Source organism: Trachemys scripta, chromosome 8 (genome assembly GCF_013100865.1).
Source record: "Trachemys scripta elegans isolate TJP31775 chromosome 8, CAS_Tse_1.0, whole genome shotgun sequence".
In the NCBI taxonomy this organism is placed as follows: Eukaryota; Metazoa; Chordata; order Testudines; family Emydidae; genus Trachemys; species Trachemys scripta.
This window is the reverse complement of record NC_048305.1, coordinates 98,229,699-98,255,296: the sequence shown is the minus strand read 5'-3', so window position 1 is coordinate 98,255,296 and position 25,598 is coordinate 98,229,699. Positions and strand designations below refer to the sequence as shown.

At 42.1% G+C, this 25,598-nt stretch overlaps 1 protein-coding gene across 1 annotated transcript; it reads left to right on the top strand.

The window, feature by feature from the left end:
- Positions 1–1,980: 1,980 nt before the first annotated feature.
- On the top strand, positions 1,981–22,170 carry GPX7 (glutathione peroxidase 7). Its single transcript, XM_034780214.1, has 3 exons — positions 1,981–2,387; positions 16,630–16,891; positions 19,698–22,170. Exons 1-3 carry the CDS (start codon positions 2,151–2,153, stop codon positions 19,859–19,861), a joined length of 663 nt encoding a protein of 220 aa, XP_034636105.1. The 5' UTR covers positions 1,981–2,150; the 3' UTR covers positions 19,862–22,170.
- Positions 22,171–25,598: the final 3,428 nt, after the last annotated feature.

Below are 25,598 nucleotides of genomic sequence, written 5' to 3'. Positions count from 1 at the left end.
ACAAATTACTAGATTACAAAATTTAATTTCCTATTCAAGGGATCAATTTCCAATATACTATACATATGCTACTACCTTACTCACTATAAAACACTACATGTTATTTCCCCCTTTGCCAAAGAGTAGCTGAATTCCTGGCATAGCAAGTCAGTTTCCCTTGTGGAGCAGAAATTGGTGATATGGAGTCAGGTATTTGTTTGGAGTAATTTATTTACAAATACACAAGTCCAGTTCCTTCAAACAAGTTTAAGCGGGGTAATGGTCCCGCTATTGTGGGGAACTTTCCTGGCTTCTGCACTACCCCAGTGAAGTGGGCTAGCGAAAGGCTCTGAGTTCTCGCTCCCACTTCCTTTACCCAGAGGCCTCCCTGCCCTCGAGGACTCCCCTTCCACTCTCCTGTCTGGCAGAGTCCTCCTAACCCCAACAAGGCTGGGCCCAGGATTCTTGGGGGGCTCAACCCCCAACCCTGCTGTGGTCACCTAGGACAGGGGCTAGGGTGTCCCCACTCCAGGGTACTCTTTCTGCACTGGACGCCTCCCTGACCCACTGATCATTTCATACAATTTAAAGCAAATACAAGTTGTTTAATTAACAATTAATTTAAAAAAAAAAGGAAAAATGGGAAAGGTTAAAGGAAAACACATCACCCTGCTCTGTGGCAGGGAACATTACAAATAGTGTCTCTGGACATCAGGGCACTTCACAGTCTGTTCCTTGTAGGTCCCAAGTCTCCTTCTCAGGCCTTGGCTGTGCCGCAGGTTGGACACTTGCAATGGTGGTGGCCACACACCTCCAGGCTTTGGGTGGTGGGACCCTTCTTCCCAGTGTCAGCCCCCCGTTGGGTTAAGATCCCCCTCGCAGTCTGGCCTGCAAGGACCCTTGGCTGGGGGTATCTTTCTGCACTGGGCCCTTTGCCCAAGGTCCCCCCCTTGGATGGCCCCAGTTGCTCACCACACCTGGCTGTGGCTGCAGCTCTGCTCCCAGCACAGGATCTGCTCTCTCTGTGGGCTGCTTCTGTGACTCTGCTCCCAACTCTGACCTTTTCTGCTTTTCTGGCCCCTCTGGATCTGGCCCAGCTCTGCTCCCCAGCTCAGCTTGGGCCCTGCTTTCTCCTTAGCTCGGCCCCACTCTGTCTGACCCAGGCAATTCCAGCTCACAGGGAAGAACCCCCGCCTCCTGACTTCCGGATTAGCTTGCCCGCCCTGTCTATCAGGCTCAGAGGCTGACGCTGACCTGGAGCATTGGCCTCTCCCCAATCTTCTAGTGCTGGGAGCTAGCCAACCAAAACACCCCCACTGACTGCTAGTAAGGGGGCAACAGTCCCCTTACACAAGGGTAATAACAAACGGCACACAGACAACTCCCTTTAGCAGAAATCTCTTATAAGGCCCTAAAGTAGGTGTCTTGCTCTGTTTCTGTCAAGGCTCTGACGCCAAACTCACTGCTTAACCCATAGTTACTAGTTCCAGCCCCAAGCTCCTGCGTTTTTACCTGGAAAACCCTGCTAGCCCCCAGACTCTAGGGGTTGACTAAGGGGCTTGACTGTTAACCCCTCCTTGTTGAAACTGCTCTGCAACGCAGAGCTCAAAGAGACCTGATGACGGATGTTTTAACCCACACAAGGGGTCAAGAGCAAGCAGGACAAATGCCCAGTTCTGCCAAAAAGTGGGGTGCAGAGGAACGTGGAGTGGTGACGCCAGCCCCGCACAGGGGGGGAGAAGGGCTCGCGTGTGGGACAAGCAGCTCAGGGGAGCCCTGCACAGGTGCGGGGGAGGCTCAGGTGAGAGGCTGGGGTCAGCATGCCGTGTGGGGAGGAGCCGGGGGGGTCGGGTTAGCTCCGCGGAGGGGGGGGGGAAGAGGGAGGCGAGGGTTAGCCTCCCCCAGTGTCCGCTGTCCCTTTGGGAAATGTGGTCATTCTACTAATGCTCGCTGAGTTGTATGCACCTACAACTGGCCTTATTTATTACACCACACAATACTTCTTTTATGAAATATTTTTATCCCCCAACAAAACATTGCTGGAAGTTGCCTACTCTCCGGGCATTGTGTGAAAAAGCGACGCTACCAAATCTTGAGAGCGCGAGTGTTGCAAACCCTTTTGCAACAGCTCTTTCTTTCCGGCCGTGCTGTGTGATTTGTGAAAGTGGTCTATGCAGCGCTATGCTCAGCTGTCTTGCAGCATGCTAGATCCTGAGGGCAGTGTGGAGCACAGGGCTTCCTCCTCCTCCTCCAGAGTTTTTCTCATCCTTCTAGCCATGCTCCTTGCTGTAGCATTGCTGCTTTGCTTAGCATTCGCCGCCTCGCAGCAGAAGGAGAACGATTTTTATACATTTAAAGTGGTAAACATCAGGGGCAAGCTAGTCTCTCTGGAGAAATACAGAGGCTCGGTAAGTTTGCAGGGAGATGAGCAGCTGCTCTCATTGCAGACTATAACTAACCAGCCCATCTTTGCATGCTTGCATAAGGGAGTGGGAATCCAGAGATTGTACATTAACTTGCATGCATGCACGTTTATAGTCTCTCATTTGCGCATTTTGTGTAACTGATCTGGCGTATTGCTTGCATGTTTACTTTGATATCGTTCCATAGGTTTCTCCATTATTGTAATAAAACGTTTGCCTAACCCCTGTGTATGTGAGTCTGTTTCTTGGGCAGGCTGCTCTGTATACGTGGCACACGGGGTTGCGTGCCGTTCATTTACTATACATAGTACTCTGTTATGTCTATTATTAATCATGAAAACATTTATCCGGGATTGGAAGCATGTGTCATTTTAAAGCAAAAGTCTGTATTGCAAGATATTTCCCCTTTTGAAAGACTTGACTTTTGCTGAATTTTGTTTGAAGCAAAAGGGGAAAACGAGGATGGTGTTTAATCAGTATGTCAAGGAATGCACCATAATAATCAATACACGAAACTGAGAAGATAAACAAAGCAGATTAATATAATCTACAATTAAATCATAGAAATTAAAGATAATGTGAGGAAAGGCGCAAGACAGCAGATCTGTTTAAAAACAATTAATTTAAATGTTACTTACATATTACTCAAGAAGTCCTAAATGAAACACTCTCCCCAAAAGATGTACACATTTTATCAAGTTCTTGAAATGTGATTACGATATAGTCATAAGAAAATGTATCACAAATTATGTATATTCAAAGGTTAATAAATAGCATATGCATTTAGAAACTGTGAGGCAAATCAGGGTTGGTTCTTCATGCTAGAATGGTGGGGAGAAAAGCAACTATAAACCGGGCTTTACTTGCCAGTATGCTCCGGCTTACTTGTGCTCCAGCTTTGGAGTGGCACAAGGCAGCTGGACTGTACCTGTGAATTTGGCTGTAAAAGTTAAAATTGGCAGGGAGGACCTAAGGTTGACGCTAAGGTCTTTAACTCATTAAAGATGTCACATGATAGCATTTTCTTTGGGTTTCTTTTTTAGTGTTCGTTTATGAAAATATTAATAAAGTAAGAAAACAAGGAAATTTCCAGACAAAAAATTGTTAAACTGAAGTTAAGGTTGAGAGTATATATCAGTAATTTAAAGGTGAAAAAATTTAACAAGAATATTGTCCAAAAATAAGCAAATTAGAAACCCAGAAAATTCAGAGTTAAGTTACACTTTAAAAAATAATCCAGAAATGTTTAGAAATGAAAATGCAGAGTGAAAGTACCCAAACATTTTAACTCTGTCCTGTAGTGATTCCATAAGGAAACTATTATGAATAAACCAAATATACTAATCTACCTTTATGGTCCCAGATTAGAGTTAAAGAGACTAGTCCAAGGTAGCAAAGCAAGTCAGTGGTTAGAACTCCAGGAACAGAACCAGGGTCTCCTGACTCCCACTCCAGTGCCCCATCTAGTGGAGATGTATTGTCCTAATTTCATAGTGCTTTTTTGTAAATTTTTATGGCCAGAAGGGCCTGTTATGATAATCTAGTCTGTCCTGCATTATACAGGCTGTAGATTTCACCTAGTGATTACTGCATCTAGTGTAACATCTTCTGGTTGAATGAGAGCATTTCTTTGAGAAGGAGTCTTTAAATCAAGAGTTTTCTGTCTAAGTGATAAATAATGTACCACGTCCTTTGATAATCTATACTGACGGTTAAAAGTATATTTTATTTCCAGTTTGATTTTTTTAATAGACTGTTCTTGCAGATAAAATGCCTGGCAGGGGCATGCAATGATCAGTTGCACATGGTTTCATGCAAGGATTGTGCTCACTTGAGGACATTCTTGCATACTCTATTCCATGTCATTGTGCCACTTACTTATATGTGATCCTTGTACTTTTGCCAATAGGAATGAGAGATGAAGTTAAAAATATCTAAGATCAAAAGGGAAGCTCCTTGGTGGATTTAGACTAAATGAGGCCCAGATCCAGTCTGACCAAAGCCCCCAACCCACCCACCAATTCAAACTGCGCTTAAGTGGTACATAGACCTCATGTTGGTCCCCAACATCGAGGAGAATTTTCTCCATTGCATACACAGGTATTTGTTTGTTTCTAGGAGTACCCACAACTTGCTAAATGCTGTACAAACATAATGCATTAATGTTTGTCTAAGTGTAGTTTAATATATAAATATATATATAACAATGTATAAATATATAATGTGGTGTCTCTCTCAGATGGACATAATCTATATGGGATACTGTCAAATTGCTTGTTATTATACAGTAGTTGGCTTTTCTTCAATAGTTTGTTCCCATAATTTCTTCCAGTGGGTCTGTCAAGAGTCAATAAATGCTCTGACTGGAGCACATCTTGTCTGCAGGGCACCTGTTGCAGCTCTGGCTTTTAAAGGAGCAAATACCTTCTTCAGCTTCAGTAATTCAGAGCCAGAATCCCCGGGGAAGAAGTTGAAGAGGAAAACTCTCCAAGGTTACTCTTTTATGGAGTTCCTCACAAATCATTCTGTCAAAGGACAGAGGGTATTTGCCCCACTGCAGAATGAGCTGCAGGGCCCATTTCCACATCTCGTGCCTCTGCTCCACCTCTGGGTTTGCAGCTTTATTGTAGTTATGTAGTTAGCACTTTCTCTAGGGGTGACCAACCCCATGATCCCCCGTAATGGAGGGCTCCTTACCACAGAGAAGTACTGGGGACGCATCATCTTTTCTTCTTGGTCTCAGCTGTCCCCACCTTGACCAGCACTCACTCAGCACAGGACCACCCAATTCCTCAATGTGGTTCTCACATCCATGAGAGCCCTCCATGGGCTTCTTGTGAAAAGGGCAGGAGGAGAGGATGCCATGAAAGTGATGACCCCCTTTCTGAGTGGAACAGCAGAGACCCACATGTGGGGGGGCCCCACCCTTCTCAATCCAATTGAAACTTGACTACTCATGTGAATATTTAAATGAGATTAAAACAATAAAATCTCCCTTATCTCCCATCCTCTTGCTGGGGCTGGGCATTAGTGTCACATCCATATGCATCCTCTTTCAAGGGAGATAATGATTCCATGGTTAGAGTCTGTTGCACCATAAACTGTGAAGTCTTATTTCCCTTTATTCCTTTAGCTAGCTCATTTTGTGCCTTTGCCTTTCTAATCTTGCCCCTGCATTCCTGTGTTGTTTGCCTATATTCATCCTTTGTGATTTGTCCTAGTTTCCATTTTTATATAACTCCTTTTTAGATCATGCAAGATCTTGTGGTTAAGCCAAGCTCATCTTTTGTCACATTTTTCTATCTTTCCTACCCAGCGGAATAGCTTGCTTTTGGGCACTTAGTAGTGTCCTTTTGAAATACTGCCAACTCTCCTCAGTTGTTTTTCCCCCTCAGTCTTGATTCCCATGGGACCTTACCTATCAGCTCTCTGAGCTTACCAAAATCCACCTTCCTGAAATCCATTGTCTCTAATTTGCTGTACTCCCTTCTACCCTTCCTTAGAATTGTTAACTCTATTGTGAACTTTCACAGAGCTCTTCTTCAGTTCTAGGATAAGAGCATTGTATTATATGATCTACCTACATGAGATATGAAGTGCATTGAGCCAATCATAAAGAGCTATCAGAAAATAAGGAAATTTGTATCTTGAGGTAAACAAGGAAAGCTCATGTTTTATTTTAAAGGTTTTATTGGTCTCATTGTCACTGTACTCAGCAGAAACTGGGAGGCACTGTTTTTTTAATCGCTACTGCACATATGTAGGAGTCAGGACTTCTTGGTTCCGGTCCCCTCTCTTCCACTTCTCTGCTGTGTAGTTTTAGCCTCAATAGACACATCTAGGTATAATAGCACTTACCTACCTATTATACATAAGCCTCACCATAATACACTTAGCTAAGTGATTAATGTTAGTAACGTATTTTGAGAATCGTGAATGAAAGGCATTATACAAATGCAGAGTATTCTACTTCTGGGGGTAACATTAGGTGTTCTGCATGAAGCAGATCTCTCTGTAATCTGAGAATTTAATATTAGGTATAGAAAAAATAAACATTTAATTTCAAAGCACTGGATTTTTTGGATAATGATTCTGCAAACCAGTGTAATTTGACGTTTCTGGATAGGTCATTGTTGGGTATATAACCCAAGACCTGTGATTTATATAAGGCTCTGCTGCCTCAGCTAAAAATTCCACATCTGTTAACTTGAAGCCAATAGTAAATTAATAAACCTCTCTGTGGTCCATCCACTAGAGAGCCATACTGTGTAAATGACTTACACCAGTATGTAATATTTTTTCCAATATTGAGTTTAAGATTAGACTGCTTGGATTTTCTAAGTAAAAGAAGGAAAGTCTAGTATTGTAAGGGCCAATAAAGGTAATGCATGTTGCAGCTTTATGAAAATATTTTTGGAAAAGTCAAGGATTAATTGTTTGCACTGTACACTAGATGGTGCACTTGACTCACATTCAAAGTTCCAGGACAGGGTAAGAGAAAAGGAAGCCTAGATTAAGCTCACATGTTTTACTAAATATTAATGACTTAAATAATTAAAATGTTAGTGCCCAAATGAGACAAAGTAAGTGACTTTTTTATAAAGAAAATTTTAAACACACTGCAAACAGATCAACTCATTTAATCTTCTGTAATGCAGGATAGAACCACTTAAAGATGACCTGCTAACAATTTTTTAAAAACTAGATGTGCCTTTTTTGCTACTTTATGATGTTTTTAAAAGGCATGAAAGGGTTTCTATTTTTAAATTGTTTTGTCTGCTTTTTTATTTCCTCAAATCTCAAAATCCTACTTTTGTGGAAGGCCCTCTGGAAGGTCTCAAAATGTGCATTGTGAGCACTCATGTTATTTGAAGGAGTTGTGCTAGCAAACACTTCTTTCTCCATGATGTTAAGTCATTGAAATTAAATAGATGTTGAAAAAAATCACATTTGTATTGACAAAATTCTTTCAGGCCTTCTTTACAAATACTGTATATTAAAATCAAGCAAAAATTACACGCATTTTTTCTTTGCAGGTCATCTTTCACATTTCTGCACATACCCATAGACTTCTATATGTTTTTATTCCTTTGTAGCCACCTGGAACAAATTGTTTATCAACCTCGGGCAGATTTTGGGTGGGGCATTGCAAACTGCAAGCCGCAGGCAGTTTAGTGTCCAATACAATAGAATATATGGTGTTCAATATAAAGAGTTCTGCAGAGGAGACAGGAGACTGCTCCCCGCTTGCGCCCCTGAGGCAGGGAGTCAGAATTTTGTTTATTAACAGAGTGATTAACAGGTGATTAAGATAAGAAAGGGCTGCTAGGATGTTTCCTAAAGTTAAATGATCTGTTCCAAGGTTCGTGAACTACAAAAAGTAAGTAGCCTAAATGACAGAAAGTAATTGTAGATTTTTCTACAATTGTTGTATTCAAAAAGTAGTAAAAGTTATTAATCTTTCTTTAAGATAACTGATTTTTAGACAAGAAATGTAGTAGATCTAATCAGTCAGTAAGGCATTTGATACAGTTCCACATGAGAAATGATTAGTTAAACTGGGAAAGATGGGGATTAATATGAGAACTGGAAGGTGGGTAAGGAACTGATTAAAGGGGAGACTGCAACAGGTCGTACTGAAAGGTGAACTGTCAGGCTGGAGGGAGGTTACTAGTGGAGTTCCTCAGGGATCCGTCTTGGAACCAATCTTATTTAACATTTTTATTACTGACCTTGGCACAAAAAGTGGGCGCTTGCTAATAAAATTTGCAGATGACACAAAGTTGGGAGTATTGCCAATATGGAGGAGGACTAGAATATCATACAAGAAGATCTGGATGACCTTGTAAACTGGAGTAATAGAAATGGGATGAAATTTAATAGTGCAAAGTCATGGCATTTAGGGACTAACAACAAGAATTTTTGCTATAAGCTGGGGACTTCTCAGTTGGAAGTAATGGAGGAGGAGAAAGTCCTGGATGCATTGGTTGATCACAGGATGACTATGAGCTACCAATGTGATGCGGCTGTGAAAAAGACTAACATGATCTTGGGGTGCATCAGGTGAGGTATTTCCAGTAGAGAGAGGGCAGTGTTAGTACCATTATACAAGGCACTGGTGATACCACATCTGGAATACTGCATGCAGTTCTGGTCTCCCAGGTTTAAGAAAGATGAATTCAAACTGGAACAGGTGGAGAGAAGGACTACTAGGATGATCTGAGGAATGGAAAACCTACCTTATGAGAGAAGACTGAAAGAGCTTGGCTTGTTTAGCCTAACCAAAAGAAGGCTAAGGGGAGATATGATTGCTCTCTATAAATAGATCAGAGGGATAAATACCATGGAGGGAGGGGAGTTATTTGCACCAATGTGGACCCCAGAATAAATGGCTATAAACTGGCCATCAACAAGTTTATGTTTGAAATTAGGTGAAAGTTTCAAGCCATCAGAGGAGTGAAGTTCTGGAGCAGCCTCCCAAGAGGAGCAGTGGGGGCAAAAAACCTAACTGGCTTCAAGACTGAGCTTGATAAGTTTGTAGAGGGGATGGTATGACAGGACTGCCTACAACGGCGTGTGGCCCATCATTGACTGCCTGAAGCAAAAAATCCCCAATGGCTAGGACAGGACAGTAGCTAGGGAGGGCTCTGAGTTACTACAGAGAATTCTTTCCGGTGGGTCTTGCCCACTTGCTCAGGGTCTAACTGATCACCATATTTGCGGTTGGGAAGGAATTTACCCCCAGGTCAGATTGGCACAGACCTTGGGTGGGGTTTTTTTGCCTTTCTCTGCAGGATGTTATAACATGCAGGACTTAACTAGTGTAAATGGTGAATTCTCTGTAACTTGCAGTCTTTAAACCATGATTTGAGGATTTCAGTAACTCAGCAAGAGCTTACGGGTCTATTATAGGAGTGGGTGGGTGAGGTTCTGTGGCCTGCAAGGTGCAGGAGGTCAGACTAGATGATCATAATGGTCATGTCTGACTTTAGTAAGAGTATCTGAGTAAGAATACGCTTTTAAAACAATTTTAAACCTAACCAGTGTCACTTAAGTGACTGCCACAAGATGTCAGAACATGTTAGTATTAGAGCTGAATGGGTTTAATATTTAATTTTCTTTCTTGATATAGAAATTAGATACAATGCTCCAGTCAGATAATTTCTAAGTTATCTGCAAACCCCCCCCCCCACACACACACACACTAGGGTTTTCAGTTGCTTAAGTTCCCCTCCCCCACAAAAAAACAAAAAAAAACAAAACACAATCTGAAACAGCACTCCTGTGGGCAGGCACGGAATTTGCCCACACACACGGCCCTGTTGGCCTGACTGGAGCCACCCCCATAAATATAGAAGTCATATATGCCTATTGTATTTTGATTCCAGTAGTAGGGATTACCAATGAACACTTACCTATATTACAGGCTTGTTGTGAGGCTGAAATCATGATCATAAAGTGCTTTTATATCCTCCTATGAAAGGAACCATGGGCTGCGGGTATCGAAGACCAGGGGCCCAGTGCTTAGGCCAGCTAGCAGGGGGGGGGTGGAGAGGACTTAGGGCTAGCCTCCTCAAGGGGGGCTCACCTGCCACCCATGAAAGGAACTGTATGCAAGTGCAAAAGATCAGGATCATAACAAAATTTGGTTTTTGTTGTAATCAATGTAAACTATTGTTAATAATGGTTGGTAAGAATAAGTTACTCAGGCATAATTAAACTTTCAATAATAGGTTGGTGTTCGATTTAGTTTAGGACTGTCAAACGATCAAAAAAAATTAATCATGATTGAGGCTACATTTTAGTCACAGGTATTTTTAGTAAAAGAGAGTCATGGACAGGTCACAGGCAGCAAACAAAAATTCACGGCCTGTGACCGGTCCATGAATTGTATTATATACCCCTAACTAAAACTTGGGCCGGGACCCCCACAGGTGCTCTGTGGGGTGGGGACAGCCCAGGACCCCTGCTGGTGCTGGGGGGAAGGGGGCTCAGGACTCCCACTGGTGCTGGGGGGGGAGGGGAACGGTTGGTGGGGCTGGCTGGCTCTCTACCAGGTTCTGCATGTTCCTGCAGCTCCTAGGGAGAGGGAAGGCCAGGGGAGCTCCCCACACTGTCCCCCGCCACTTTTTTTTTTTTTTTTTTTTTTTTTTTTAACATAACTGCACTCAAAAACAAAACAATGCAAAACTTCAGAGCCTACAAGTCCACTCAGTCCTATTTCTTGTCTTAGCGATTGGCTGAACAAAACAAGTTTGTTTTCATTTACAAGAGATAATGCTGCCTGCTTCTTATTTACAATGTTACCTGAAAGTGAACAGGCATTTGCATGGCACTATTGTAGCCAGCATTGCAAGGTATTTACCTGCCAAATATGCTAAACATTAGTATGCCCCTTCATGCTTCAGTCAGCACTCCAGAGGACATGCTTCCATGCTGATGATGGGTTCTGCCCAAAGCAGTGCAGACGGACACATTCATTTTCATCAGCTGAGTCAGCTGCCACCAATAGAAGGTTGATTCTTTTTTTGATGGTTCCAGGTTCTGTAATTTCCGCATCAGAGTGTTGCTCTTTTAAGACTTTTGACACCAGGTTCCACACCTCCTCCCTCAGAATTTGGAAGGCACTTCAGATTCTTAAACCCTGGGTAGAGTACTGCAGCTATCTTTAGAAATCTCATATTGGTACCTTCTTTGCATTGTGTCAAATCTGCAGTGAAAGTGTCCTTAAATCGAGCAACATATGCTGAGTTGTCGTCCGAGACTGCCATAACACAAAACATGGCAGAATGTGGGTAAAACCAGAGCAGGAGACATACAATTCTCCTCTAAGGAGTTCAGTCACAATTTTAATACATCTTTTTTTTAAACGAGCATCAAAAAACAAGAAGACCATGTTCATTCAGTCTGTATCTATATGTTGATACTTGGAAAGTTAGCTAGATGGCACCAGAACATACTTTGTATGCCAGTGCATAGGGATTCCCTAGATTGTGCCTTGTTGTCACAATAAACCATTAAGGATTATTAAAATCAACTTTTGCTTTATGAGTTTGTTTTTCCTGAGAGAAAACCAAGGAAGGATGTAGAAACCAGTTTTAAACACTGTATTGTGATCAGCTATACTGTGTATGTGCATCATTGCCCTCTATTAGGTGAAATTACAACTGCCCAACTGCAGGGTATAGACCAGGGGTCCCCAAACTTATCTTGTGCCCCCCTTATCCCTACCCACCACCCCCATGGCCCCCTCAAGCCACAGCTGGGAGCAGGGCCTTGGTGAGGGCCAGGGTTGTGGCCGGTGGCAAAGGCCAGAACAGGAGCCAGAACCAGGAGCACAGCTGGGACAGAGCTGGGGCTCCCTCCCCACCCCCTGTGAGGGTGGGCCTGGGCCCCACCATGTCCCCCAAACATTCCTCTGTTCCCTCCCCCAGAGGACACACCCCACAGTTTGTGGACCACTGCTATAGACCTTAACCTTATAACAGCTAAAGGTGTTCTCACTCTAGTGAATGGGGCCTATGCTTTTGGAGCAGGAGAACTTGGGTGAAGTTCTGCTGTGACGTTCTGAATGGCCACAATGTCCAGTATAATGGCACCCACGAATTCTTGGTGGTTAAGAATTTGTTACACTATATTTATTGTACAATCTGCAATCATTTTATTTTTCCCTTCAACTACACCAAATTTTGATGTGCTTTATTGACTGGCCAATGATATTTCATGGTGAATTTTATAGCAGGGGGAGGGAAGGCTGAGTGAATTTTTAGTGCTCAGGAAAGGTGCTGGGGTGACAGCCCTGAACCCCTCTGCTCATCCACACAACAGAAAGGTATAGCATGGGAGTGGTAGCTATGCAGGAGGTGAGATGGTATTTCTTTCAGAAAGGCACCATAGAGAATGATGTGCCAGTGATGGAAGCCATGTAGACACCTGTCCGCTAGGATTTGGCCCGAGATTGCCAATTCATTTCATATAGGATACCAAATAGCAATACATAGCTACTATTGATTTGGTCTGGAATTGAACTGACAACCCTCAGATAAGTAGATGTGTATTATTTCATTACTTATACCCTGAGCCATCCAGTTCCAACTCCCAGCCCTCTAGAAATGATGAAACTATCTTTCTTCATAAAAGAAATACAAAACAGTCCCCCACCCCACCCCAATAAGCAATACCAGCACATTTGCTCCCTGGCTAAAGCTACAGCTACCAGATGTTTCTGAAAAGCCATTCTTCATGGTTTGAAAATAAAGGTTTATAATAGAAACATGAACTGAATGGAAATGGTCAAAAAATAGGGGATAAAGTTGAGAAAATTGTGTCTTTTTAATAGAAAACCTTCAAAAACACAAAACAAAACAAAACCCAAAACCTTTTGACCAGTTCTAACAGATGCTGGAAGGAGGCCTTTCACAAATAAAATCCTGTGGAACCAATTATCCTTTCAGTTGTGCACTGACTGCCCCCATTGTGTATAGGAGAAGTCTAGTTTCTTCTGGTCTTTCCTCTCATTACACTCCACTTGTTTCCTTTTCTGACTAGAGAGCTCCTAGTCTTCCCTGACTCTAGGCATGATCCTTATCAAGTCTATAGTGTCATGCTAGACCTGCTAAGTAACAAACTTCCCTGCTGCCTGCCATCTCTCAGGGACAATTAAGGGATAACGTCGATAGGTTCTGAAGGATGCCTTGTTTGGCCTTTCTTATCCTCAGTGATGACGACCACTAAGATTTTAATAGGAGGAGGATTGTTGGGGGGGGGGGGGAACTGCCCTTAAAGCAATCTAGCAGTTTCTTCAGTCTATGGGGGATGATTGATTAAACAAGCCATTATTTGTATGGCCTAGTAGTCCAAGCCATGGATCAGGACCTCATTGTGCTAGGTTCTGTACAAACTGAACAAAAAGACAGTCCCGGTCCTAAAGAGCTTATGCAGCAATAGGCCTGAATCCAAACAGCTCTAAACTGTAGGAAAGGTCAGGACTGGATCCCAACTTTGTAACTCAGGTCCATCTTAAGTGATAAACACCTCGGAAGAGAACCAAAGCCTCTCTACATGCCATATTCAGGGAGCATGAGACTGTGTCCTCTTGTGTGCTGTGCCAACATATCACTAAGCAGTAGGGCTCAGAATAGTAGTCATTGCTGATACAGTAGAATGGTGTAGGAATGCCATGATTTGTATGTCATGCCTTTTAGAACTCTAGCTCTAATGAAAACTATTAGTATTAAACTTAAATTATAATCACTAATGTTACCCTCTCACATAACTGCATAACCTTACCATCCTCACTTCCATCCTACCCCTTCACACCTTACTCTTTATTTAGATTATAGGCTTTTCTAGGCATGGAATCTTTGTTCTGTGAAGTACCATCAAAATATATAGTGTATGAGTTTATATACTAAAATAAACACATTGTATGCATGTACATATGTAATAATAGAACTCAAAGCTTGTCTAATGAATATTCTATTGGTAAGAGCACAAAACCCGGAGTCAGGATTCTTGGGTTCTATTTCCAACTCTGCTACTCACTTGCTATAGGAGCTTGGTCAGGCCAATTAACAGTGTCTGGTCTATACTACAATATATCCCTATATCAGTATAACTAGGTCACTCGGGAGTGTGACAAACCCACACCCTGAGGCTACGTCCTCACTACGGGGGGGGTGTGTCGATTTAATATGCTCAAATTCAGCTATGCAAATAGCGTAGCTGAATTCGATGTATCCGAGCCGACTTACCCCGCTGTGAGGACGGCGGCAAATCGACCTCCGCGGCTCCCCCGTCGACAGCGCTTACTCCTACCTGTGCTGGTGGAGTATAAGCGTCGATTCGGGGATTGATTGTCGTGTCTCATAATTCGATCCGAGAGATCGATTTCTACCCGCCGATTCAGGCGGGTAGTGAAGATGTAGCCTAAGTGATGTAGTTATACTGACTTAACACCCACATGTGGACAGCGCTATGTCAGTGGGGGAAGCTTCTCCCGCCAACATAACTACCACCTTACAGGGAGGTGGATTAACTACACTGATAGGAGAGCTCTCACTGTTTGTGATCTCACAGTGGTCATGTGAAACTCTGTACATTAATTTGTGCAACACTTTGAGCTCTTTGGTTCAAAGATACAGGATATAAATCAGGGCAGATTAATTGTATGTCCTCATTGAGTTCAGTGGGGCTGCACAGGTGTAAGCCTAGTAAGATTTGGCCTGGTATCCTAACTCTTTTCTACAATATACTTGAATTAAATCTTCTAATATTTTAACTGGTGAATTTAATTGGTTAACACTTATAAAGTGCTATTTAAAGTGAAAGTTTGTAGCATTATGCAGATAACAAGCAGCACTGCATAAGTGCAGAGTATTGTTACTAATACAACATCTGAAAGATCTATAGCAATTGACTTTAATTGCCTCCAAAGAAAACAAGAGGAGGGTTATTTTAGTCAGTGTGAGTTGTAGTTCTCCCTTGCAGCAGCTGAAAGAATATAAAATGTTTAGGAGATTTTAGAGTAAGATTAAAAAAATCTTCAAAGCACACTTGGAGTCTGCATTAATAAGAACTTCCACTATGATTTGGAATTTTAGTGCTGTTTTGTGAACTCAAATAATTTAACAAAAAGTACTTGAAGTCTGAGTTCAAATACAGATCAGGAAAGAAACACATGGACAAATTCTTCTCTCAGCAGCCCCATGGAAATCAGTGGGATTAAGAATAGAATTTAGCTCCATGGGCAGATGTGGCCATAGTTGGTGGAAACATGTGTGACTCAGCTGATTTCAGCAGAGTTAGATCTGCTTACACCAACTTACGAGACTGACTGGCTCTTTGGCTCCACAAGTCCTAACTTTGAACCCCAACCCCAATCCCAAACCAGGGCAGTCAATGGTGAAACTCCTGTTCATGTCAATTGGAGCAGGATCAAACTTTCTTATTCAAACATGTAAAAAGAGTATAAGAGCTTCATTTCACTGGGCCAGAACATTCTCTACCTCTATGACTGGCATATTTGAGACCTGTGTGTACACACACACACACACACACACAAAATATGAGGGAATGCTTCCTACATGGCCTCATTTCTCCCCTCCTCACTCCTGCAGGTGCAACATTGGTATGTGGCTCTACTGAGGTTTGGGGACAGGCAGCATGATCTTGCTATGCCTCCAGACTCTGTGGAGGGTACTTCCTGATGTTAGCAATCTGTCTATAAAGCACTGTGTAAGATACATCAGGCCTGGGAAAGGTCTCCCCTCATGGATCATTTGCAGAATCTGCTTAACAATGATTACAACTTGAGGCTGTGCTATTGTTCAAGTGAAGCCCTGCTATGCTGCACACCCGCCCAACAGCAGAGGCTCCAAAGGCAATGGCACGTGGGAGAAGTGATGTGGCCCACGGAATGTACATTTATAACAATTTCATTGTGTGTAATCAATGAGTCTAGAAGCTCAAAGATGATGGAAGATGAAGTTGGAATTTTTCTAACTGGAAAAAAGATGCACATTTTTAAGGTTGACTATTGGGATAGCTTCCCAAGGGAAGTGGTAAATTCACCACCACTTGGAGTCTTTAATTGAGACTGGATGGCTTTCTGAAAGATAGTTCAACCACAAGTTAGTGGGCTTGATGCAGTAATCACGGAGTGAAGTTTATGTCTCATGTTATGTTGTTCAAGCTACATCACCACAATGGCCCCTTTACCCTTAAGATTATCAATCTATATTGACAGTGGTAAGTGCATCAGTTGATTCAGGGTCAATGCTGAGAGGGAAGTTGTTGCACATTTAAAAACATTTGAAAGACCTATAATAATTAATATGCACCAAACCTCATCTGAATAGTCATTTCTTTACATGTGCTGGATTGTTTATACTATAGTGAATGTTTAGAAAATGCCAAGGAGACAGGACAGAGGAGATGCTGGTTTTTCTGAAACAGAATGAAAACACCCAAGGAATTTAGCATGAATTATATCAGCATGGATGCTACTTCTAACTTCAATAAAGTGAATATTTAAAAACTAAGTCTCCCTAAATAATCAAAAGAATTTGAAACAGTGTCAAACAGTAGCAAGATGCTCAATCCCAGTCCATTGAAGATTCTCAACATGGATATTTTTATTCTGCTGAGAATGATCTGCAGTCAAGCGTCCTTGGTGGAAGCTTATGTCAAACAGATATGCAGTGTGTTTTTAATCTCTTGTGTTTAGGTATCTCTTGTCGTCAATGTTGCAAGTGAGTGCGGATTTACAGATAGCCACTACAGAGCTCTACAACAGTTACAGAGAGATCTTGGCTCACATCATTTTAATGTGCTAGCATTCCCATGTAATCAATTTGGGCAGCAAGAGCCAGACAGTAACAAAGAAATTGAGAGCTTTGCCCGAAAGACTTATGGTGCCTCCTTTCCTATGTTCAGCAAAATTGCAGTCACAGGTGCTGGTGCTAATGCTGCCTTCAAATATTTAATTGGTAAGTAATATCTAGAGCAGCTATATCTAAGGAGGTAAGTTGCTGGCATTGAATTAATCTGATCTGGCAAGACTTTTATAAGGATTATTTATAGTGTTCATGATAGCAAATGTGCCTGATACATGTTTATTTCACATAGGGTTATTTTAATAATCATATCTAATGCCTATCCAAATACAGATTCAGAATGTCTAGAAATTCAAATTCGGTGTACATGGGAGTGTAAAACATTCCCTCTGTACCTGATCACAGGGTCATGAACATGGGCAGCTGTGCCTGGTTTTCTCCACTTAGCAACCATTTCTCCAGAGAATCCATGTCATGACACATCTGGGGCTGCCACAGGTCAGATTTTATGACATGCATTAGCAGATCTGTAGGGTGAGAGGAGGCAAAATGTCCTCAGTATCCATCTGAGCCCCACACTTTCACAAGCTTTGCATTCACTCACAAAACAGTGCAACCAGGTGCCGATAGGGATTTCCTGGAAGAAATTTCTTCCGTGTTCCTCACAAGGAATATGGAACAACCAAACTGTAGAACCCATCCAGCTATTTGTACAAGAGCCAATGCATGCTAGGATAGGAGTCCTTGGGAGTTTGTTGGTTCCTGGCAGACAGCTAAGAAGCTTTCAATAAAACAGGTTCTTCTTATCCAAGCACTATATTTTTCTGCATTGGTTGAATGCTCCAAACACCATTCAAATACTGAACTGAAATCAGACTCTTCAGCCAACATTCAGGGAATTTTTTAGGAAGTGAGACAAATCTAATCAAACCCACCACCACATGACCGCACATCGAGTCTCACCTCCTCTACCCAGGAACAGTGTTCCTCCCACACTCTCCCATGGATTTACAGCAGAGTTCTTTGTACTACTTTTGGCTGCCACATGCAGTGTTCCAGAGCTGACATTCCTGCAGATCATAGAATATCAAGGTTGGAAGGGACCTCAGGAGGTCATCTAGTCCAACCCCTCAAAGCAGGACCAATCCCCAGACAGATTTTTACCCCAGATCCTAAGTAGCCCCCTCAAATCCCATCCTTCCCCAATGCTCCACAGGCAGCATGAGGCTGTTAGAGGTGGTACAGTCACCACTGTAATGTGAAAGGACAGTCACCAGCATAAGTCTGGCAGTGCACTGTGACAGGAAACACTCACCTCTCATTAGTACCTCCTATTGGTTGTGTATGAACCTGCACTTTCTCTCTCTGCTCCCTTTTCAGCTGTTCATCTCACCAGGTGGGTCTTCACTGGTCCAGCTCTCTGGCCAAATCACACAGTCAATGTGCATGAACAAATCCCTTCCAGAGTAAGAGGTCCAAACAGGGCCTGTCCCTGTGCCCTTGTTAAAATCTTTAGCCTTGTCTCTATGCTCAGTCCTCAGCCCCTTCTGGACTGGCTTTAAGACCGTGCCTGTCCTGGTCTAGAGCAGTGCCTCCAGGGCTTTTTCCCTGGAGACTCTTGCCATAAGAGTTCTTATTGCCCCAGCTGGGTCACTCCTTCAAGTTCAGCTCCCTTCCAGGGGACAGGGAGTAACAAAGTTCAACAAATGGTTGGCCCTCTTCAGGGTCTTCAGCCCCATCCTTGAGTTCTTTAAGTTCCATCCCTGGGCTTGGGCTACTAAACAAAACATGCCCCCTTCTCAGGGTATTGGCCACTTTGCCAGAATCCAGGCCTGTCCACTATCTAGGTCCCAACCCAGGGACCCTACAAATAGCTACACACTGCTTCCTTTAATAGTTGCTGCTGCTATTCTCTAGGCTGCTTCACACATAGCCCCTTCCTCTTCACCTCAGGGCTGAAGTTTTCTACACTTCTCCTGCCTCACTACATGCCATGTCCACCAGAACCCATCTTCTGTATCTCTCTTGAGCTCTAGTAAGGCACACCCTCCCTTATTCCTCTGGTCCCAGTTAGGGACAACACTGCACACATCCTTTGCAGCTCCTTTTATCTCAGCCTGCTGTGTTCTGATTGGCTGCTTCCCTGCAGCCTTTCTAGGCAGACCTGGAGGTCTCACCTTCGCTGCTCCTTTTCTGGGGCAGGGTGTGGAAGGACCATGAGGCCTCCAGCATGGGGCTCAGAGGGCCTGGTACACCCTGTCACATGCACCTTGGCAATTTGTCTGATTCCACGTGGGGGTTTGGCCCAGAAGTGGCAAGAGATGTAACCTTGTCCCAGATGAAGCGTGTATAGCTCTGGACCTACACGTTCTGTGCTCCTATCTTATGACCTCACATTTATGGGCAGAAACTCCTGCCCTTATTCTAAAATGCATTCCTGAACTTTTCCATTTAATATAATAAAATCATAGAGGTTATTCAGAGAATAACCCAACCTCTAACTAATGAGGGTTAGGAAGAAACTTCTCCTAGGGGGTAGGTTATTCCATTATTTCCTACTGCGGAGTTTCTTGAAACATTCCTCTGAAGCATCTGGTAATGGCTACTATCAGAGATAGCCTACTGGACTAGATAAGCCATTAGTCTGCTCTAATATGGCTGTTCCTAAGTCCATCTCCCTGCCAGTGCATGATTGTTCCAAATAGTATATTTTCTGGTACTTTCTCCTGTCTATATGCCTTAAGTGATTGAGCTTCTACTAGTTCCCATGGTAGAGTATTCCACAGTCTAATATATCTTCCTGTCAGAAAATCCCTCCTGATATTCAACCTAATGTTTTCCCCTTGATTTTATGTACTTTCTTTCCTTAAGATGCTAAATCAACAAATCATCATACTCAAATATGAGGAACTGGTTCATGTGGTTTTCTCTTCTGTTTGTATTTTCTTTTCCTTCACAGAATCCACAGGAGAAGAACCAACCTGGAACTTCTGGAAGTACCTGGTAGCCCCTAATGGGAAAGTAGTAAAGGCTTGGGACTCAACTGTCACTATTGAAGAAATAAAACCTTACATCACTGAACTTTTGAGGAAAATCATCCTCAACCGGAAGGATGAACTGTGACTTTCAAAAGTCCCATCATGTTTATTATACCTTGATTGATAATTAGGACTGCAATTTGATTGTTCACATTCCAAAAGAGGAAATAGAGGGACAGGAAATCATTATGACTAATTGAAGTTTTTCCCATCATTCTAAGAATACAGGAAACAATAACTGAATGTGGTAAAAGGTGAATTAACTTAGGCTTGTGCTATCGTTCTAAAGTGATTGAATTGAATTTGTGCCTTCTTGGAAAGAAAATCATTTGTTTATCTTACTATCTCAAATCATCAATTGTTGATGATATTATGAAGAGCCAGTTAGGATTTTTTTGGCAGCCAGGCTCAGTTCAGCTAGAATTTCCTTAGAGAGACCTTACTAGCAACTGCAATTCATTTGTCAAGATTTTGACCATGAATTTCATTTAAAAATGCAACCCAAAGTAAAAGAGTGCACTTGGCGTAGTGTGGACACAGTTATAAGGGGCAGGCAAAAATAGGTTTCCTCAAAGCAGACACACTTATAATGATATGTGTCTGCTTAGTTATAAAGGACAGACACTTCACTTTCTCTCTATTTGTGTTATGGGTAACTGGGGGAGAAGGGCATGGAGAGGTCTCATCTATAGAACTGAAATAAAAGACAAAATTTCCTACAAAAAGATTCTCCATAAGTTGTGTGAACTGTCTTTAAATTCTTTGTTTAAAAAAAGGTTGCTGAGTGACATTAGTACAGTCTGTGTAATTAATTTGAACATCTATAGGGCCAGATTCTCCTCTGGGTAAATCACTGTAGCACCATTAAAATCAATGAGTTAAGCTGATTTATCCCAGCTGAGAATCTACCCCTATTGTTAGGTTTCTTTTTTCAAAAAGTTTTTGTATTGTGCTTCATATTTTGATGTTTTGGGAGAAAGAACAATACTCATTTTGAGTCAGAGTTGAGGTGGTTGTGGTTGAGTGAAGATGGTTTTGAAATCTGCTTGCACCATATGAATAATGGGTTTATTGTGTGGGCAATATAAGATTAATTATGTCTTTGATTATTCACTTTTAAGTGCTTCGTTTTGATAAATGATGTGATAGCCAAGTCCTCTATCACCCAGCAACTTTAATTATTTTTTAAATGTAGCCAAATGAAAGACAGCATTTTTAAACTTTTAAATAAATGGGATTGGACAGATTATTAAATTAAAGGAATGAGTGGTGCTGTCCAAGTTTAATGGCTTCTGCAGAGCCCTGCCTCATTCAAAGCACATCTGACAAAGGCACACACATTTACCATATAGCTAAGTTAGCCAAACATGCCTAGCACAGGCTACCTCCTTCATTCCAAATAGTAGTGAAAACTGCTCAGAGAGTTAGATACTTGTCAGACAAAGGACTAGAATCCACATACTTATGGCACTAATGCTTACTTCACTAGGGCACAGTGGTTCCAAGCCAAGTTACTGAACCTCTCAAAACCGTAGTTACCTGTTCTAAAAATACATGGCTAATAATAATAGTTTGGCCCTGCCTGAGTGCTGGTGTAATTTAGAGCAGCCTTGGGGTTACTCTAATGTTTGATCTGCTTCCCCAGGTCCCCTATGGAACCTGGGAAGCAGAGAATAGCCATATAAATATAGAAACATGTTCTCAATGTACCCGGTTGCATACACAAAATAAATAAATAAATGTACCTGATACTCTTGGCAAGTGGTTGTGGTAGTGATGTGTGTGGTGGGGGTGGGGAGGATTAGAGATAGTCTGTGCCAGCTGGTGAGGCTCTTTATGTAAGGTATATTCTCAGGGGACTGTTTCTGCCAAAGCAGCATAAAGGGGCCTTAATATAACAGAGAATTATATACCAGTACAGTATAAGGGGGCTGTAGCATAATAAAAAAAAATGAGATTCCTCAATCACTCAGTTCCTCAGTCAGGAAAATATCACAGTGGGGTCACATTCACCCTAGACCAAAGGGTGGATCATGCAGGAAGGAGAATCATTAAACCAGATCCTGACCTTTCCTTTAACTCTGGAAAGTAGCCTTGGCCAGTTCAGAGCTCTATGGTGAAAATATTCTTAGTCACTGTGATATTTTTTTTCCTCAGTTTCACTGACAGAATCGTGTCCAGTGATCAAGTAATGTAAATTTCTTACACATTTAACTATTTTTGCTTTTGAAAACTGCCTCTTGTCTAAACCAATGTTAAAATCTATATTCAGTTTATAATTCAAATCTTGTGGTCTAATGTGATTGCATTGGGCAGATCTAAGGATACAGAGAAACATTAAAAAATGCAAAAACAACAAGGAGTCTGGTGGCACCTTAAAGACTAACAGATTTATTTGGGCATAAGCTTTCGTGGGTAAAAACCTCACTTCTTCAGATACGAAGAAGTGAGATTTTTACCCATGAAAGCTTATGCCCAAATAAATCTGTTAGTCTTTAAGGTGCCACCAGACCCTTGTTGTTTTTGTAGAGACAGACTAACACGGCTACCCCCTGATATTAGAAAATGCAAAATTTTCAAACTGGACACAGTTTAAAATGTTTTAATCTCAAAGATACTTTCTCAGTTTAATCAAAATGTTCAGAAAACATTCCAGTTGCCAGTGAGACTTAATCCTAATTATTTGAAAGCATGAAGATTTCTGTCTTTCTTGGGGACTAGGGAAGTGGGCAATAGGGAGAGGAAGTGATTGTTACAAGGAAGATTAAATCAGCCTTAACATTGGACTGTGACTGGAACCTTAAAAACGGCGATAGTCTCCCCTCACTAATATAAAATTTCATAGACCTATTAAGCTGAGATAAAAGCTCTGTTACTTTGGCTCCAAAAGCACGAGGCTACTACCACTTAAGCTAAAACAAAGATCTCTGTTAGCTGTCTCCTATAGAAACACACGTAGGATATCTTTTTTAGCGTAGCCAACCAGTGGAGGGTAATATACTCTCGCACACATGGGGTCTACACTACACAGTTAACTGAGGCTGTTACTGAGGTTTTAGCCTTACCGCTCCCTGCCATCCATACAGAAATCTTCTGACCTGGGTTTGGAGGTGCTTTAAGCCTGGGTTAGCTTACTCAGGTGTCGGGGGTTAGAGCCGAGGCTCCACTTTAAAAATCATAGAATCATAGACTATCAGGCTTGGAAGGGACCTCAGGAGGTCATCTAGTCCAGTCCCCTGCTCAAAGCAGGACTAATCCCCTGAAGGCGGGTTGGAGCCTGCCTATTTTGCAATGAGGACATAGGCAAAATCATTTAAATGCTGATAGTCCTCCAATGCCTTCCCATAGTTTCCCCCCAAAAGAATACACAAGTTCTCCCACAGTTGACAGGGAAAGAATCCTAGAGCATCTCGACACAAAGAACCAAGGGGTACGCAATGCCTATCAATTGTGAGATAACTTTTCTACCCTTTGGGTGGAATTGTGGGAAGGCACGGAGGACTATCAGAACTAGATAGTAAAATAAGGCATTATTTATAAAACAAGCTCTAGGGGCTAGCATGCTCCTAACCCTATGATGCTTAAAAATATATAATATTGCCAAGTTATAATATCGTTGACACGGTAAAGCTGGTTTGTGCTGCATAGTGTTTTTAAAATGGTAAGACAATAAACTTTTTAGCATTTTGCACACAGCGTAAACTCTTTCCAAATGCCTGTTGCAATCATATACGTTCATAATTATGCCAGTGTGCACCAGTAGAATAAAGAGGGGTGTGTGTGTGTGTGTGTACCACGATGCCTCCTGTCTTGCAACAGGGTGAGGAGCAGATCAATGGATGGAGAGGAAAGGGGAGATGCTAAAGCAGTTGATGGTTCCTGCACCTGCACAGCTGATGTTAGGGTCATGGATGTCTATCAGGAGAAGTCCAAGAGGGTCGAAGCTGGAATTGCCTTGAGACTTGCAGAAAGGCCAGGGGAACTGGAACCTGAACTGTGTTTTCTACTGCATCAAGCAAGCTGACATCATCTGAGAAAATCTGACGAGTTTTAAAAATAAATAAATAAAGGGGAGGGGGAATAAAAGGAAAAAAGTGTGTGTGTGGGGGGGGAAGATAATTAAAGGAGATGGAGGGGCAGATCACAGCCCCAAGGCCGAAGGGCAAAGAATCTCTGAGCCAGATGCAGTTGGAAATTGTGGAAATTTCCAGAATCAGGCACGATTGACACTAATTAACATGTTGAGTCCTACAAACTGATTTTAGACTAAAATGAAGGGCGTGACTTACACCTATGCAAGCAAGGAAAATTGGTGCTAGTGGGCGTGGCACATAGATCCATGGGCATGTAGGAAGAAGAGTCTATTGTCTATTGAGTCTAAGAGTCAATTCAGTCTATTGTTAGATGAGTCATAGCACCTCAGGCAGTGACTTCATCACGCCTCACAAGTGAAGGAGAGTCAGGTGTGTTTGTTATGTGGCAGGGAGATCACCAAGGAGAAGAATCCAGGGTCATGGAAGAAAAGTGATTAATGATTCAGTATGTGGCTCTCTTCCCTCTACATAAATACGGAAACAGTGTCCCAGCACTGTATTGGCAGGCATTATGCTGCTGAAAGTACTGTCCTGTGGATGAGGTATATAACTGAGGCTCTGACTAGCACAGGGCACTCTTCACAAGAATAGCAGCATTAGCCCCAGTGTCCAAGCCAAAGTTCAAGTGTGGTAATTAATACAGTCTGGTTCCTTAAATTCCTCTTCACTTTCTGTCCTAAACTGGTGGCTAGTGGTGCTGCACAGTGTTAAACAGCTGCTGCAGTCCACCTTACCAGTGGCAACAGTTTAGTGGCAAGCTAGCACACTTAAACCCTGATCCAGTAAAGGACTTGAGCACATGAATGCTTACATTTAAGTTAACAGAAATAGTCATGTGCTTAGAGTTAAGCATGTAACATGTTTAAATCTTTTGTTGGACTGAAGTCCTAGTTGGTAGAGCAAGTTTAGGTCTTTCAGGATGAAAGGTGCTAGATAAATGTAAATCATAATTTTTTTATTAGGCGAGAAGTCTGTCAGTCATCTAATCATTTGATATGATCTTGTCACTAAATAAACAAACCATAGATAACAACCCAAATTGCAATGGATTGTATTTGTTCTATGAGGATTCAACAAGTGTGTACAGGACCAGCTCTAGGCACCAGCAAAGCAAGCACGTGCTTGGGGCAGCACAATTCCAGGGGCGGCATTCCGGACATTCTTTTTATTTTTTTGCTTGGGTAGTTGCTCTCTCGGAACTTTATTTTTGCTTGGGCAGCATTCTGGCCACCCGTTTTTTTTGTTTGTTTGTTTTGTTTTTGCTAGAGCCGGCCCTGAGTGTGTAGATATCAGAAATTATTCCTTTGGCTTATGAATCCTAACACTGTTCATGTCTGACAAGGATCTTCCCCAGGGCACCTCCTGGAAACTATGTAGAAGCATTGAATGTTCCATGCTTAAGTCTTATCTGCATTGCAACTTACCTGTTTTACAGAAAATTTTGGTATGTGTTAACAAATATACATTTTTATGAATGGATAGCAATTGTCTAGGGCTTTAAGATTTTATAGCATGCAGATTTGACAGATGTAGAATATCCTTGTAAGAAAGACTTCACATTGGTTTAGTGTCTAAGATAAGTGACTAGACACATAACTGCACATTAATATATGTCTCTGTATGACATGACAGAGGAAGAAGAAATTACTTCAGAGCTTGGTCTCACAGCTATTACTCAGAAAAAATACCTGTTGACTTTAAGAGTTTTGCCTGAGTAGAGATTGCAGG